This window comes from Pistacia vera, unplaced genomic scaffold (genome assembly GCF_008641045.1).
Source record: "Pistacia vera cultivar Batoury unplaced genomic scaffold, PisVer_v2 Contig1196, whole genome shotgun sequence".
In the NCBI taxonomy this organism is placed as follows: domain Eukaryota; kingdom Viridiplantae; phylum Streptophyta; class Magnoliopsida; order Sapindales; family Anacardiaceae; genus Pistacia; species Pistacia vera.
In genome coordinates, this window is record NW_022195244.1 from 63333 (window position 1) to 76522 (window position 13190).

A 13190-nucleotide genomic window follows, 5' to 3' on the forward strand; every position below is an offset into this window, starting at 1 on the left:
ACTTTGGGTGAACATCTGAAGAGAGAGCTTTGTGGTATGCCTATATTTGTCATATGGTCTTTTATCTTCATTTGCTATTTCGGGCATGTGGCTGATTATTCAAACAAGAGCCAGCCAATTTGATAGATGGGCAAATTATGATTTTGTTTCTTACAGGAAAAAGAAAAGTTGTTATTACGTTATTTTCACGCTTTCGGGTTGTTCGATTTAAGAATGAGAGATCAACAGGTTTTGGGATTTTTGGTGGATGAGTGCTGCGAATCAATGCCCAATTAACACTTTCAAATAAAGGATGTTGTTTAATCCATGTGGCACCTCTTTTGAATCCTAATCTCCTCTTATTATCAAAGAAAAGCCATTGAAATAAGGAATCAACTCATAAACAGGCATCAAAATCCAATCATGACAATCACATTCAACAGAGCAAAAGTGACGAATGATCAATCATGCAAATACATTGACAAATCCATAAAAGAAACAAGAACCAAGATGGGAAATCACCTTATCTCATGTAATTATTCTCTTGGTTGACGCCTAATTTGCTGAAAGTGAGGAGAATCTAATACAAACCCAAACGAGTTGTGTGTGGCAAAGGGATTTGTGTGCAGCAAATTAAAATCATTTGTGTGCAGCAGCAAGAGAATTGTGTGCTAGAAAGAAGTGAATATCAACGACAGATTTGAGAGATTTGTGTGCTAGAGAGAAGTAAACAGCAGCGACATATTTGCAAAGGAGTAGAAAGGGGTTTTTTTGGGATAAAAGTCTTAAACCAGTGAAAACACTCCGATTTTGGATGTTTTATAAACCCCTTAAAAATACACTACACTGGTTTTGGGGGGCTTTTAAACCAGTCAAAACCAGCCTATTAAAAATCTAGCAAGTGGGGGTTTTTAAACACCTCAAACCAGTCTAATTAAAAACCCCCCAAAACCAGTGAAGAAAAAACTCCTAAGCAGACCCTAAGATATAAATTAATCTTACGTTTTATTCATCTTATAGTAAATGCATCCTGTCAAGTTTATGCTATATATGTTCGTTTTTTACCCAAAAAAAAAAAAAAAAATTACTAAAAACCATTCATAAGAAGTGCTTTTACTTAATAAATGCAGTTTCAGCACTCCCAAAGTGCTTTCAAAACATATTACATTACTAAACAAATTCACAACAGAAAGGTTTTTTAAAGGAAAATAACTTTCTACAAACGCAGTCCAAAGCGCTTTTAAAAGTCACGATATAAAATAAACTCATTCAAACATCAAATGCCAAACAAATTTTCATGCTTGTTGATTAGAAAAAAAAACGAGGCTCTTTTAAGTTATGCGTCAAATCGGTTATTATATTAAAAATAAAATCATTCAACTTTTACAAATGGACCGACAAAATCTAAATTTTAAACTCGACATAACATTAGACTGTGTTTGTATTCATGTCGTTTTGTTACAATAATTATGTTCACGAACACAATCAAGTCGTATATTTAATTGTGTTGACATAATTTATTTAATATCTTTTATTTTCAACCAGCAGCTTGAAACAGGAAAGAAGATCAAAGCATGTAAATCAACTTGCAAGTTTTTCCTTTATAGTTGAACTCTCAAACATGTGAATATAGTTCAATCTATGCAGCTAAAAAATGGAGAAGCAGAGTTTAAGGTAGTGATTCCCAAAATATTTTGCGTAGCAGTAGTGATATATCTTTGGGCTTAATCACGTAAATTGAGATAGATTTTTGCTTTAAATTTAGAAAAGAAACCTTACCGTTGACTCTTCAAAGCCAAGTGGTGTTGAATTCATTCAAGAAATACCTAAATCCTGCCACCTAAGGGTGTTTGGTTCCGGGTACCCTACATTTTTTAAGGAACGAAAACCGAAACCGTAACCAGAACAGACAGTTTCTTGAAATTTAGAACCGGAACCTATAACAAAGGTTCCGGTTTCGGGTATCCTATAAAATTCATTACCCCCCAAAAGTTTTTAAAATGGCAAAAAAAACCTTTAAAAACTTACAAGTACCCCCCACCTGGCACTTGTTAACAAAAATAAAATCATAAATTACAAATTACAAACTCCATTATTTTGTAAACGTAGATTCTCAAAAGTCAAACCAACTTACTTTGAATGTTATGAAATATAAATATAAAGGTATTCACATTACTATTTTTACAAAAGTTTTTATTAACCCCCATGCTTTTTAATTTTATTTTATAGTAGTTTGGGTTCCCGATTCCTGTTCCAAAACCTGTTGACGGCCGGTTCTAGGTAAGAGCCGGAACCAAACCCTTGGTACCCGCTCATTCTGGTTCCAATCAGTTCTTTTGAACATCCCTACTGTCACCCATTGTATCATTAAAATCTAACAGCTGGCTTCCTCCAACTTCATCAGCTGCATCGTCCAAAAGTTCTTTGAGGTTTACACCCCCCAATGCTGTGTAACATAACATAAAAATATTTTCGATTATTATCTCAGGAACTCATCCAAAGCCGATACAGATCATGAATAACTTTGCTCAATATGTTAAACCTGGAACTATATTTGTGATTCCTTCCAAGAACGCAGCCTGTGGAGGAATTAATGAGAGTAGACAAATCATTATTGAGTGACACTTCAGGACAAAAAAAAAAAAGAAAAAAACTTAGCAGACACCATAATTGCGTGAAAATAAAGAGAAATGTCATCATTTTAATCCCTTTACGAACATTATATGGATTTTTACAGTTATATTATTAATGTTTGAATTTTGAATTATGAAAATATGACTTATAAGAAGTAAAATATAAATTTTATGTATTTATAAAACAAGTTTTGAGGGTTTTTTATTTATTTATTTATTTATTTTGGTAGTCAGAGCGTCCGGACCAACCTACGCATACCTCAACTAATTTTCAGAGTCTATTGAACACTCTACAAACCTAGATGATGAGATTAGTTAAAATGTTGTTGTGGTAGGTAGTCCTAATATTTGAACCCAAAAACTTAAAGAATTGAGTCAACCTCCTTAACCGCTAAGTCAATCCCTCGGGGTTACATTATTTATAGTTTTTTAATTTGGTTCCACTATTAATAGTGTGAAATTGAAGAGAGACCTTGTTACTTTGTGAAAATAGGTTAGAGTGTGAGAATATTTGCGATAATTTTACAAAAGTACTTTACCTTAATGAATTATTTTAAGAATTCAGGGGTATTTAAATATTTACCTAAATCCCCTGCCACGTTGGAGCACCTTTGTAAGAATAAAAAATTAGAACCCATCTGACCATCTCTCATTATAACCATCTTTCTGTACATGAAACTGCCCATTACAATAATTTTGGGCCCCTTTTGGGGGCTTTTTTTGGGGGGCCCTAGGCAGGTGCCTCACCTGCCTATCTCTTGGGCCGGCCCTGCTTTTGATAAATAATCCCCTTTGTCTGGGCTTGATTTAAACAAACAAAAAGTAGCAAGTGCTGATAATAGAAAGCCATCATGCTTTTCTGGGTGATTACCAAATAACACTTTACGGGAAAGTTTGGGAAGGTTACACCTTGCTCACTCTGTTGTTTCATGCTACACGTTATTTTCAATCACTGCTTGACTCATCCACAATGAATCTACCCGCCCATCGGGGACTTTTTGTTTCAATTGAGACCTTTAAACAATTGAAAGGGTAGTTGTCAACAAAAGTTTTGGATCTCAAAGCATAAAATTATAAATCATGGAACAAATATTTGATAAACATTATCATGTTTGTTGATTAAAAAAAAATGAGGCTTTTTTAAGATATGCGTCAAATTGGTTATTATATTGAAAACAAAATCATTCAACTTTATGGTATTGTAAATGGACCAGAACAGAAGAACTTAAATCTTAAACTCGACATAACATTAGACTGTATTTATATTCATGTCGTTTTGTTACAATAATTATGTTCACAAACACAACCAAGTCGTATATTTAATTGTATTGACATAACTTATTTAATATCTCTAATTTTAAACAATAATAATTGAACGAAAAAGTTATTCATCGTTTAAAATATCTTCGAAAAATTATTTTTTGCACACAAAGCAAACCCTCAATCCTCAAAGGAAAAAATAATTATATACACATATCAATACAAATCAATTTAATTTCATAACCTTAGGAGCAAACATCAACAATCTACCCAAAGTATTTGGCATGAACTTCCTTGCAAACAAGAAGCAAATCTTAGTCTTCTTGCCATTATACTCGCATAATTTCCTTGAATCCCTCAGCCTATTCAAAAGCTCAATTGTCACATCTTGTCTTTGAAACTTAGCTGGATGAGGTCCACCCTTCGACCAATCGACCCATGTCACAGTCCTATTGGAGTTCTTCTTCCAAAACTTCATGCTCACAATTGTCGGCAAATAATGTTCATCAACATAGCAAATGGGCTTGCAAAATTTTCTGAAGAGGGGGAAGTATGTTGTATCAGGGACTATCTCAACGGCGAGGGCCCGGTCCATTTCGAACCATTGGGAGCCCTTTCGCCATTGCTTGAGCTTGATTATTGGGCTCATTGGAGTGTGGTAGCGGCCCCGGCCAGGTAAATCATAATATTGAACATAAGTTTTTGTGGAGTTTACGAGATAATTGTAAATTGTGGAGAAAAAAAAAAAACCCATTATTTGTCACAACCTTATTGGCAAACATTAAGATGTGTAAACGTACAAAACTTTACCAAATCTTGGTTGCCAACAGGGTTTCTACACGTATATTTGTGGCCGGCAAGATATTCGGGAAGCGTTGGAGAGATACAAGTTTGGAGACGTGCAAGGTGCAACACATGAAACCAAATACAATCTTTTTGCATATTTTTATTTCAATAATTTTCTGTGGGGTTACGCAAAGTTAAACAAGAATATGGAAGGTAAAATCGTTTTGATAAGTTTTTTTTTTTATTTTAAATGGTTTTAAATATGTCATGTCCCTCTCCTAATCTAGTTGTAATTAAAGATTATATTTAGTTGTAAAAATTAAATTATTAATTTGACTTTTAATATAATAAAATAGATTTTAATTGCATCTTTTATACTAATAACCTTAATAAAATATTTTTGTAAGAAAACATCCTAATTTCATACCTACTTATTTCTAACTAACCCTAAATTTTTCTATCTTTTTAAGCTGTTAACTTTTGATTAATTGAAACTCATCCTAATTAATTAACCCTAATTTTTTTTCCTATCTTTTCAGACTTTAAAATTTAAGTTAAACTCGTCGTAATTAACCCTGATTTTAAGGAGATACAAGCCAAAACTTCTAACTTCTTAAGTCTTCAAAGATTTCACCACTTCAACTAATACCTACTATTAGTCATTTCTTTATGAGTAATGTTATGCTTACTCACCATCTTACTAACCATCTTACTATCCTTTATAAATATAACGCATAGTACAAGTACTATGTGATACCTTCCCTAGCAAAGTCATTGATATCCAAGCCGTTTTCCTCTTATCTTATTCCTGGCGCAGCCAACTCTTTCATTCCTCTGGCATCGTCTTCATCCACCGGACAATGCTATAATCCCTCACTCCCTGGCATTGAGGAAAGGGTGCTCCAACAACGAAACGGAGTACGAGGCCTGATTGCTTTCAATTGTCTTGAATTTTTTTCTCCTAAAAATCTCTACAAGTTTGGATTTCTTTAGGTAAAAAAAAAGGGGTACGTTTCGGATATAGCACATACCCATTTTATTGGGCACTGAAAGCATGGATGGCATTTCGTTCGAATAACGGCTGACGAAGTGGGAATCTCATTTCATCCTTTATCCGATACGGGAGACTACCGTATGACCCAAACAAAAGGGTAAGTATCCGCTTGCATCATGGGAAAACTTAGAATGCTTCAGCCGCTATTTGGAAGAAATTGGCAGTGTCAACTAAAGAATCACAACTGGCAGGCTACTCGTAAACAATAAAACTACGCTTACTCACAATCTTACTAACGATCTTACTATCCTGGTAAATATAACGGTATAGTACGGTTACTATACGTATAGTACCCGTACATTTGCGTTATAATTACACAGGATAGTAAGATGGTGAGTAAGCATGACATTACTCTTTCAAGAATATCAAATCGCCAAGCATCTCATTTTCCAGTAGATTGATAATCCTTATCTTCATCATCTGATTCATCAACTAATTCATAGTCACCTGGTTCTGGGATTTCATGAATATCAAGATGCCCCCGACGAACCGCATCTCTAAGCCATTTTCTGCTGGGTTTCGAATATGCCCCCGCCGAACCAAATCGCAAAGCATCTGTTTTTGGCTCCGGTAAACCCATCGTTCACCATCTGATTGATAATTTGCTTGATAATCTGATTCACCATCTGATTCACCATCTGATTCTCCATCTGATTCACCATCTCTGGCCAACCCATATTTAATAATCGCGTCCTCTAGGATCCACGCTAACTTGTTTCTCAGGTCTGATATGAAACAACAAGCGGTTAAATCACACATAATTTAAATCACAGAAATCCAGTACAACATTTTTTTCAATCTAAGTTTGAATTTTTCCAAAATAAATTTCAGCAATACAAAATAAATCAAACCCACAAACCTTTCATAAATCCTAGCTGAGAATTCTACCAGAATAAATTTCAATTTCAATAAAAAAGAATAAAAAAAAAAAATCAGAAACAGAAAACTTGCTTTCACTTTCCTCCATTTTCCCACCAACCAAACACATTCAAAACACAAATATAAACTTTTTTACCTTTATTACCCACATCCTGAACATCGAGAGACGCGTCCTTCTCCTGGGTGGATTCAGAAGCGGAGGCAGGGAGGTCTTGGTCAATAGAGGAGTCGTTTGAGTCGGACGAGTAGAGTCTTAGCGGAGACCGAGTCGAAGCAGCGAGTAGAATGAGTGATGCATTAGGGTTTGGATTCTGCAGAAGGTTTCGCATAAGGAGAGAAACATTTTTTAGCAGAGTTCGTCTCGTTTTTACTTGTTAGGGTTTCGGATCAGGGGTTTGTGAATTTTATCACAAGCTTAAGGGCCTGTTTGGCTGGTTACTAATAACTGATTCTGAGACTTGCCTCTGTATTAATTATATACTAGTTGAAAGGAAAAAAAAGTAGACATTATTTATTTATTAAAGTTATAAGATATTATTTTTTAAATTACAGTATATTAATTCTTTCATAATTATAAGATATTTTTTGAAATATTCTGTAATTAATTATTTTATTCTTTCCTTGGCAATGTTCTTCCTATATGTTATAGATTAACAATGAATGAAAATCTTCAGAAAATTATTCCTGCATTTATGTTTCAAATATATTCTCAAAATTATTTGATGAGAAAATTCCATTTTTTCCCCTTTTTTTATTTATTAAGCAGAGTTATTGTGATTCTCATTACATGTTACCTTGGTTATGCCTCCAACTCTGAACTCACTAAATTTTTTTATTTTTTATTTTAAATTATTCCAAAGTTCTATAAATTTAATTAATTATGTTAATTGTTCTAAAGTTGTACAAATTTAATTAATGAAATTGGAATTTTATTGTTCTTCACTTTGCTCCCTTCTCAACTTCTCTTATTATATCATAAGGTTGTAAAACTTACATTACTCATATAACGTTGATAATTTATTTTTATTAAATATAAAATCAGTTTTAAAAATTAATCGTCCACATTTGTTGCTTCAGTTTTTCAAACGTTTTTGTTTAACCATTGATTGGGATTTATGACAACCATTAAGCAATGCCATTAAGAGCTTGATGGAAGCTTGGCTGCATATAATGTTTTGGTCTTAAGTACTAAACTAAAAAAATATACCATCAATATTAGAGTGTCTTGAGAGCTTAGAAGAGTCAAAATACAGCTTCGTGAATTTGTTTAAATGGCTGAAGGTAATCCTTGATTCTTGATTTATAGACTAACAACATTGTATTCTTTGTATTTCTGTTTAGATTGTAGATATTATTTCTTTCATAATTATAAAACATTTTCTGAAACATTCTGCAATTAATTTATTTATTCTTTCCTTGTAAATGTTCTTACATATAGTCTATATACTGTATTACAGATGATGAATGAAAATCATCAGAAAATTATTTTACAATTATGTTTATTGATATTTATGTTTCAAATGTATTCTCAAAACTATTTGATGAGAAAAATCCATTTTTTTTCGCTTCCTTTATTTATGATTCCCATTCCATTTTACCTTGGTTATGCCTCCAACTCAGCACTCACTAAATTTTTTTATTTTTTATTTTAAATTATTCCATAAATTTAATTAATCTTGTTAATTGTTCCAGAATTGTGCAAATTTAATTAATGAAATTGCAATTTTATTGTTCTATTTAAAAGTTCACTTTGCCCCCCTTTCAACTTCTCTAATTATATCATAAGGTATCCCAAATCCATAGACAAAAATACCAAAATAATCAATTGCAAGTTTATAAATATGTAAAACTAGTCCTAATGATTTTACATTTATACATCCAAACAAACAAAGGATGAGCGTGAACCAAAATCTAACAAAAATATAAATGACCAAATCATTAAGGTGGTGTTCCAACTACTTATCTTGCTCGGAATCAAACTCTTCTTCTTCTTTGACATGATCTTCCTCTGAATTTTTGCGTCTAATCTCTTCCATCAATTCATCATCACTCTCTTCATGCTTCCCTGCCAACTTCCTACTTAAAATGGCTTCAAATATTGATGGTATGGCCTCTTCGTCGCCCTCAAAGTACCTCTCTATTCTCCTTTTAAGCTCTAGTATTTACAAAACAATTTAACACTAAATCAACATAAATAAAACAGAGCTTGATAAACAAGTAGAATACAGAAGCCAAAAATCGATCTAAGTAACCCAGAATTAAAAAAAAAAAAAAAATTAAATATCTTACAAGTCCAATCAGAGAGTTTTATAATAAAAGAAAAAAGCTTTTCATTTCTTCTGTCTATCAACTTTCTCGGCAACCAAACAGAAGAGAAATACCAGTGTTACCTTCGTTGCTGACATCCTGAACATCTGTGCCGCCATTATTGCTCTGAGTTTGGGCAAAATTGGATGAATCAGACTCGGATGTATAGAACCTGACTGTCGGCCGAGCTGAAAAAGCAAGTTGAATGGGTGAAATTTTATGGCTTGCGTTGAATTTGGGAGGAAAGAAAAGAAAATTGCGAGCGTAGAACAGAGTTCGCTTCATAGCTCCTTAATCCTTGCTAGGGTTTTAGGCTTTACCAACCTTTAATTAATTCCAAATTTTCTCTTATATTTTATATTTGAGATCGACATAAAAGAGAATGCAATAAAGCAACGGCAAATAGGCCGGGCCGGGCCGGCTTTCTAAAAAAATGTCAACACAGATTCCCACTCTGGGCTGAGTTACGGCCCAATGGATACTCCTTCTGAGCTAGATATGTCTTGAAAATAACTTTTGTGGGCCTGGCACTATATGATAGGCCTTAATGCTCCTCTTTTAGCTATCAAATATTTATAATAAATTAGAATCTTTTCTTAATTGAAACCTAGTAAAAAACGTGTATAAACTAATTATATAAACTATTATGTATAAAGTGACGTGGCAATTATACATGTTTGACATATTATTTCTTTTTTTTCTTAATTTATCTTTAAATTAAAGTCATCCAATCATATTATAATACATCAATTTATATAAAAAATTAATATATATAATGTTATTCAATAATTAACAATCGAGGTAAAAAAATTGTCAAGAAACAATCTTAAAACTCAAATGAATATTGTAATATCAAATAGCATATCAATTGAGACGATATTTTTGGGATATTTTTTAAGCCTAAAGTATGACTCATTATTTGATTACATGTTGCATATGGGGATTGAGAAAGCACATATTCATCAAAGTTTAGATGGAATTTTGAAACTTGTAGCAATGGGATGTGGCATGTGCATCTCCTATTTCATGAGGTTAGCTTCAAGAATGGTCATGAAAATGAACATATTAATCAAAGCAAATGATGAATATGGATACTAGACGAACGATCCAGCAAGCTGATATACTGTAAAAAAAAACTGTTTTAATTTAATGTGAATTTGTTAAGATCCCACATCGAGATCTCACACCTACCAACTATGATACTTAAGTTTAAGGATCTTCCCGCCTAACAAGTCAGTCTTTTGGGTTGGATTCTCCCTTGGCTTAAGTTTTAACATTGATGATGCTTTCGTTGAAAGTTGGGTTACGAAAATGGGCACCTATCCAATGCATGGAATGCGGTCTCTTGGGTTGAGTTATCCCTTGGCAGCACATTAATCATTGCACCTTGTTGAATTTGTATTTATCATGCGCTGTAAAATGTATGTAATGGTCTCCACTCTCCAGTAGTCAATTAAGTTTCAAACACCAAATTTCCAGCAATCCTTAGTTGTTATGCAGAGTTTTTATTTAATAATTGAAGTGCAAAATCTCTCACAATAATACCTTATAATGACAATTAGATTTTTTAAATCACTTTAATTATTAGTATTAATCTTGATTTTTAAGCCATTCTCCATTATTAATTTCTGGGTCCATTTGTATTATCACCGCATTTTTAGTGTTTAATGTATTGCATGTTCTTCCCACTTTATAATTCTTATTATTTTCAATGAAATTACAGGCTTGTTTTAATTTCCAACTAATTCTCAACCCCTTAACACGTTTGCCCTATTGTTCTTATATACCAAACATTATTGCATTAACTTCTATAAAGTTACAAATAATCATGCTCTAAGTTTTGATTATGGAGAAATATAGGTGGCTTTCTTTTAGCGTTTTCTGTCTTTTGTTTTTTTTAAATGAATTAAAAATTAAAAAAATAACAAATTTGAACTTTATATTTTTTTTAAATGATGAATTGTTTATTATAATTTTTAAAATTTTGCCCATTAATGCGCACCATCAACTTTTAAATTCCATTCTATGTACTACTAATACCATATTGTAAATTAATAAAAAGATGTTATTCTAGTAATTGAATTTTTTTAAAACTTCAGTCAATTTTTCATGAAAAAAATCTTTAAAAGATAGTCTTTTTAAAGAGTTTTGACTATAAAAAATGTTAATCGAATTCTTAAAGTCAAGACATGAAATGATAGATGATAGTGAAAATAAAATAACTATAAATACAATAGCTTCAATAAATCAATGGCCTTGTGATAAAGAAGATTTACTCAATTAATTGACTTTCTAGGTTTAAATCACTTCGAGACCATCTACTATATTTATGACTTATCTAAAACATTAAATTTATAGGGTGTTCAATAGGTCTCGAGATTAATTAAGTGTGTATAAACTAGTCCGAAAATTCCGTTATTAAAAAAAATATATATATATATATTATATATATATATATATATATATATAAAGATAACCTCTTGAAATAAGATAGTGTGAATTTATGAAAGGGGTATACGAAGTAGTGATATGAATTATGAAATAGAAAAAATTTGGAATTTCCAAAGGAGGTATAGTTATTGGGAGTTCCAAAATTCTTGTTGGCCTTATTGCAAAAGTCTTAAATATCTTTTGTTTTATTAGTGGACAGCTGATTTTTTTTCTGAAAAGACAATTACCTTGTTTAGTGGAATCCAAGCAAATGTTTTTTTTTTTCTTTTCTTTTCTTGGGGCCCAAACAAAACCAACTATTTTGAAATATGGGATTCAAGCTTTCACATTCATTATTTTGCCTTGCATTTTGAGACCAAATTTAAGCTTTTAATTAAGTGTAGATTTTATTGTAGCCAACTAGAAATTTGCAATCCTCTTCTTCTTCTTCTTCTTCTTCTTCTTCTTCTTCTGTCCAAATCCATTCAATTAATCAATGCAATTAATTATGCACCTAAAGTTTCGCAATAAATATGGCTTGTAGGGTCTATAATTTATTTATTCTTAGGATTTTCTCTTCAATTTAATTCATCTTATCATTATTCATTAATAATATGTAATTAAATTCTTTTCCTTTTCCTATTATATTGTATTAGGTAATAATCATCATAACTTGATTTTTGGTAAGAAAGAAAAAAACCCTTGTGAAGAACAACTTCTTTTATCATTTTTCTAAAACAGTATAATCATCTACTATTAAAATATACAGTCAATAAACCATTCTCCTCTTCACTTTGCATAACATGAAACAAATTAATAAATCAAATAGAAATACACAAATGTCAATGAATAAAAAAAAAAAAGGTAATGGGGAATGAGTAGAAGTAAAGAAAAAGTCAAAGAGGAAAGAGAAGAGGAAGAGGAAGAGGTACCGCTTTGTCCAACAAACAAAACTACAAATCATGTTCCCTTCTTTTTTGTTTTCTACACGCATGTCTATAAAATAACTCTCTTCATTTCCACATTTCTCATTTGCTTTTGCTTTCTCAAAGTATTTTTTTAAAGCATTTTCGCTGTCATATTTCTGTAACACTCCACCCCAGCAACCTCCCCTTCTCTGAAATGCCAGTTGAAATCCTCCTTTTAACTCTGTCAAATATTCAATGAAGTTTTTATTTTATTTCATTTTAATTGTAGCATTAATTTATTGAATTTATGTTGTATTTATGACAATATATGATTTATAATAATGAACTACATGGCTATTAATGTTGTTGTAAGAAATGGGATATTAGACGTAAAACTTATGACATGGAATAAAAGTTTGAATTATTCCATGATTGTTAGAGTAATTGCTTCGGCTATTGGTTTCTTTCTCATTTTATATATTAAAATTTAGTCAATAAATTAAAATAGCAGCAAACTTCTTTTGATGGATTATCCAAATTGGGAGGGCTTCCCTCAATGTTGATCATAAATTAATCATTTTTAATCTCACATTTTAAGCAGTTGATTCATATAATATTACTAGTGTGACATTCCATGCTTTTTCATGTTATTATTTATTAATATCACTAGTATGATTTACATGATTATAGTAGTACTTTAAAAATAAATGAAAAAAACTCCTTATGTATATATTTTAGAAATATAAAAAATCTTGGCCAAATAAATCAAACCCCTTTTCTCTATGCTTAACTTTACAATCATTTAATGATAATTAACATTAATTATGTGAATTAAGAAGTCATTAACATGCCTTTTCACTCTTTTTATCTTGTTTCAACTTTTCACTCTTTTTTTTCTTGTAGATTGTAAAAAGATAATTAAATCCCTATAATCCTTTAAAACAAGGAAATATA

General features: G+C 31.5%; 2 protein-coding genes across 3 annotated transcripts; both read right to left on the reverse strand.

Annotated features, from left to right (window-relative positions):
• Positions 1-5911: 5911 nt before the first annotated feature.
• Positions 5912-7044, reverse strand: LOC116112154. The gene is made up of 2 exons (XM_031398333.1): positions 6728-7044; positions 5912-6437 (listed from the first exon to the last, which is right to left on the reverse strand). The coding sequence occupies exons 1-2, from the start codon at positions 6918-6920 to the stop codon at positions 6145-6147; spliced, it is 486 nt and encodes a 161-aa protein (XP_031254193.1). The 5' UTR covers positions 6921-7044; the 3' UTR covers positions 5912-6144.
• A 1285-nt stretch (positions 7045-8329) lies between these two features.
• On the reverse strand, positions 8330-9234 carry LOC116112163. 2 transcript variants are annotated; one of them, XM_031398342.1, is made up of 2 exons: positions 8973-9234; positions 8330-8746 (listed from the first exon to the last, which is right to left on the reverse strand). In XM_031398342.1, exons 1-2 carry the CDS (start codon positions 9181-9183, stop codon positions 8547-8549), a joined length of 411 nt encoding a protein of 136 aa, XP_031254202.1. In that variant the 5' UTR covers positions 9184-9234; the 3' UTR covers positions 8330-8546. The 2 variants fall into 2 exon arrangements, with proteins under 2 accessions (XP_031254202.1, XP_031254209.1); XM_031398349.1 differs by having other exon boundaries at positions 8331-8746; positions 8982-9234.
• Positions 9235-13190: the final 3956 nt, after the last annotated feature.

Bases quoted from the DNA above. Each gene is read 5' to 3' on its own strand.
- LOC116112163 (XM_031398342.1), bottom strand. From the start codon at position 9,183: ATGAAGCGAACTCTGTTCTACGCTCGCAATTTTCTTTTCTTTCCTCCC. The intron at 8,747-8,972 runs GTATTTCTCTTC...TGTAAATACTAG, and splicing joins CAGCAACGAAGGTAACACTG to AGCTTAAAAGGAGAATAGAG.
- LOC116112154 (XM_031398333.1), bottom strand. From the start codon at position 6,920: ATGCGAAACCTTCTGCAGAATCCAAACCCTAATGCATCACTCATTCTA. The intron at 6,438-6,727 runs GTAAAAAAGTTT...GTTTCATATCAG, and splicing joins TCAGGATGTGGGTAATAAAG to ACCTGAGAAACAAGTTAGCG.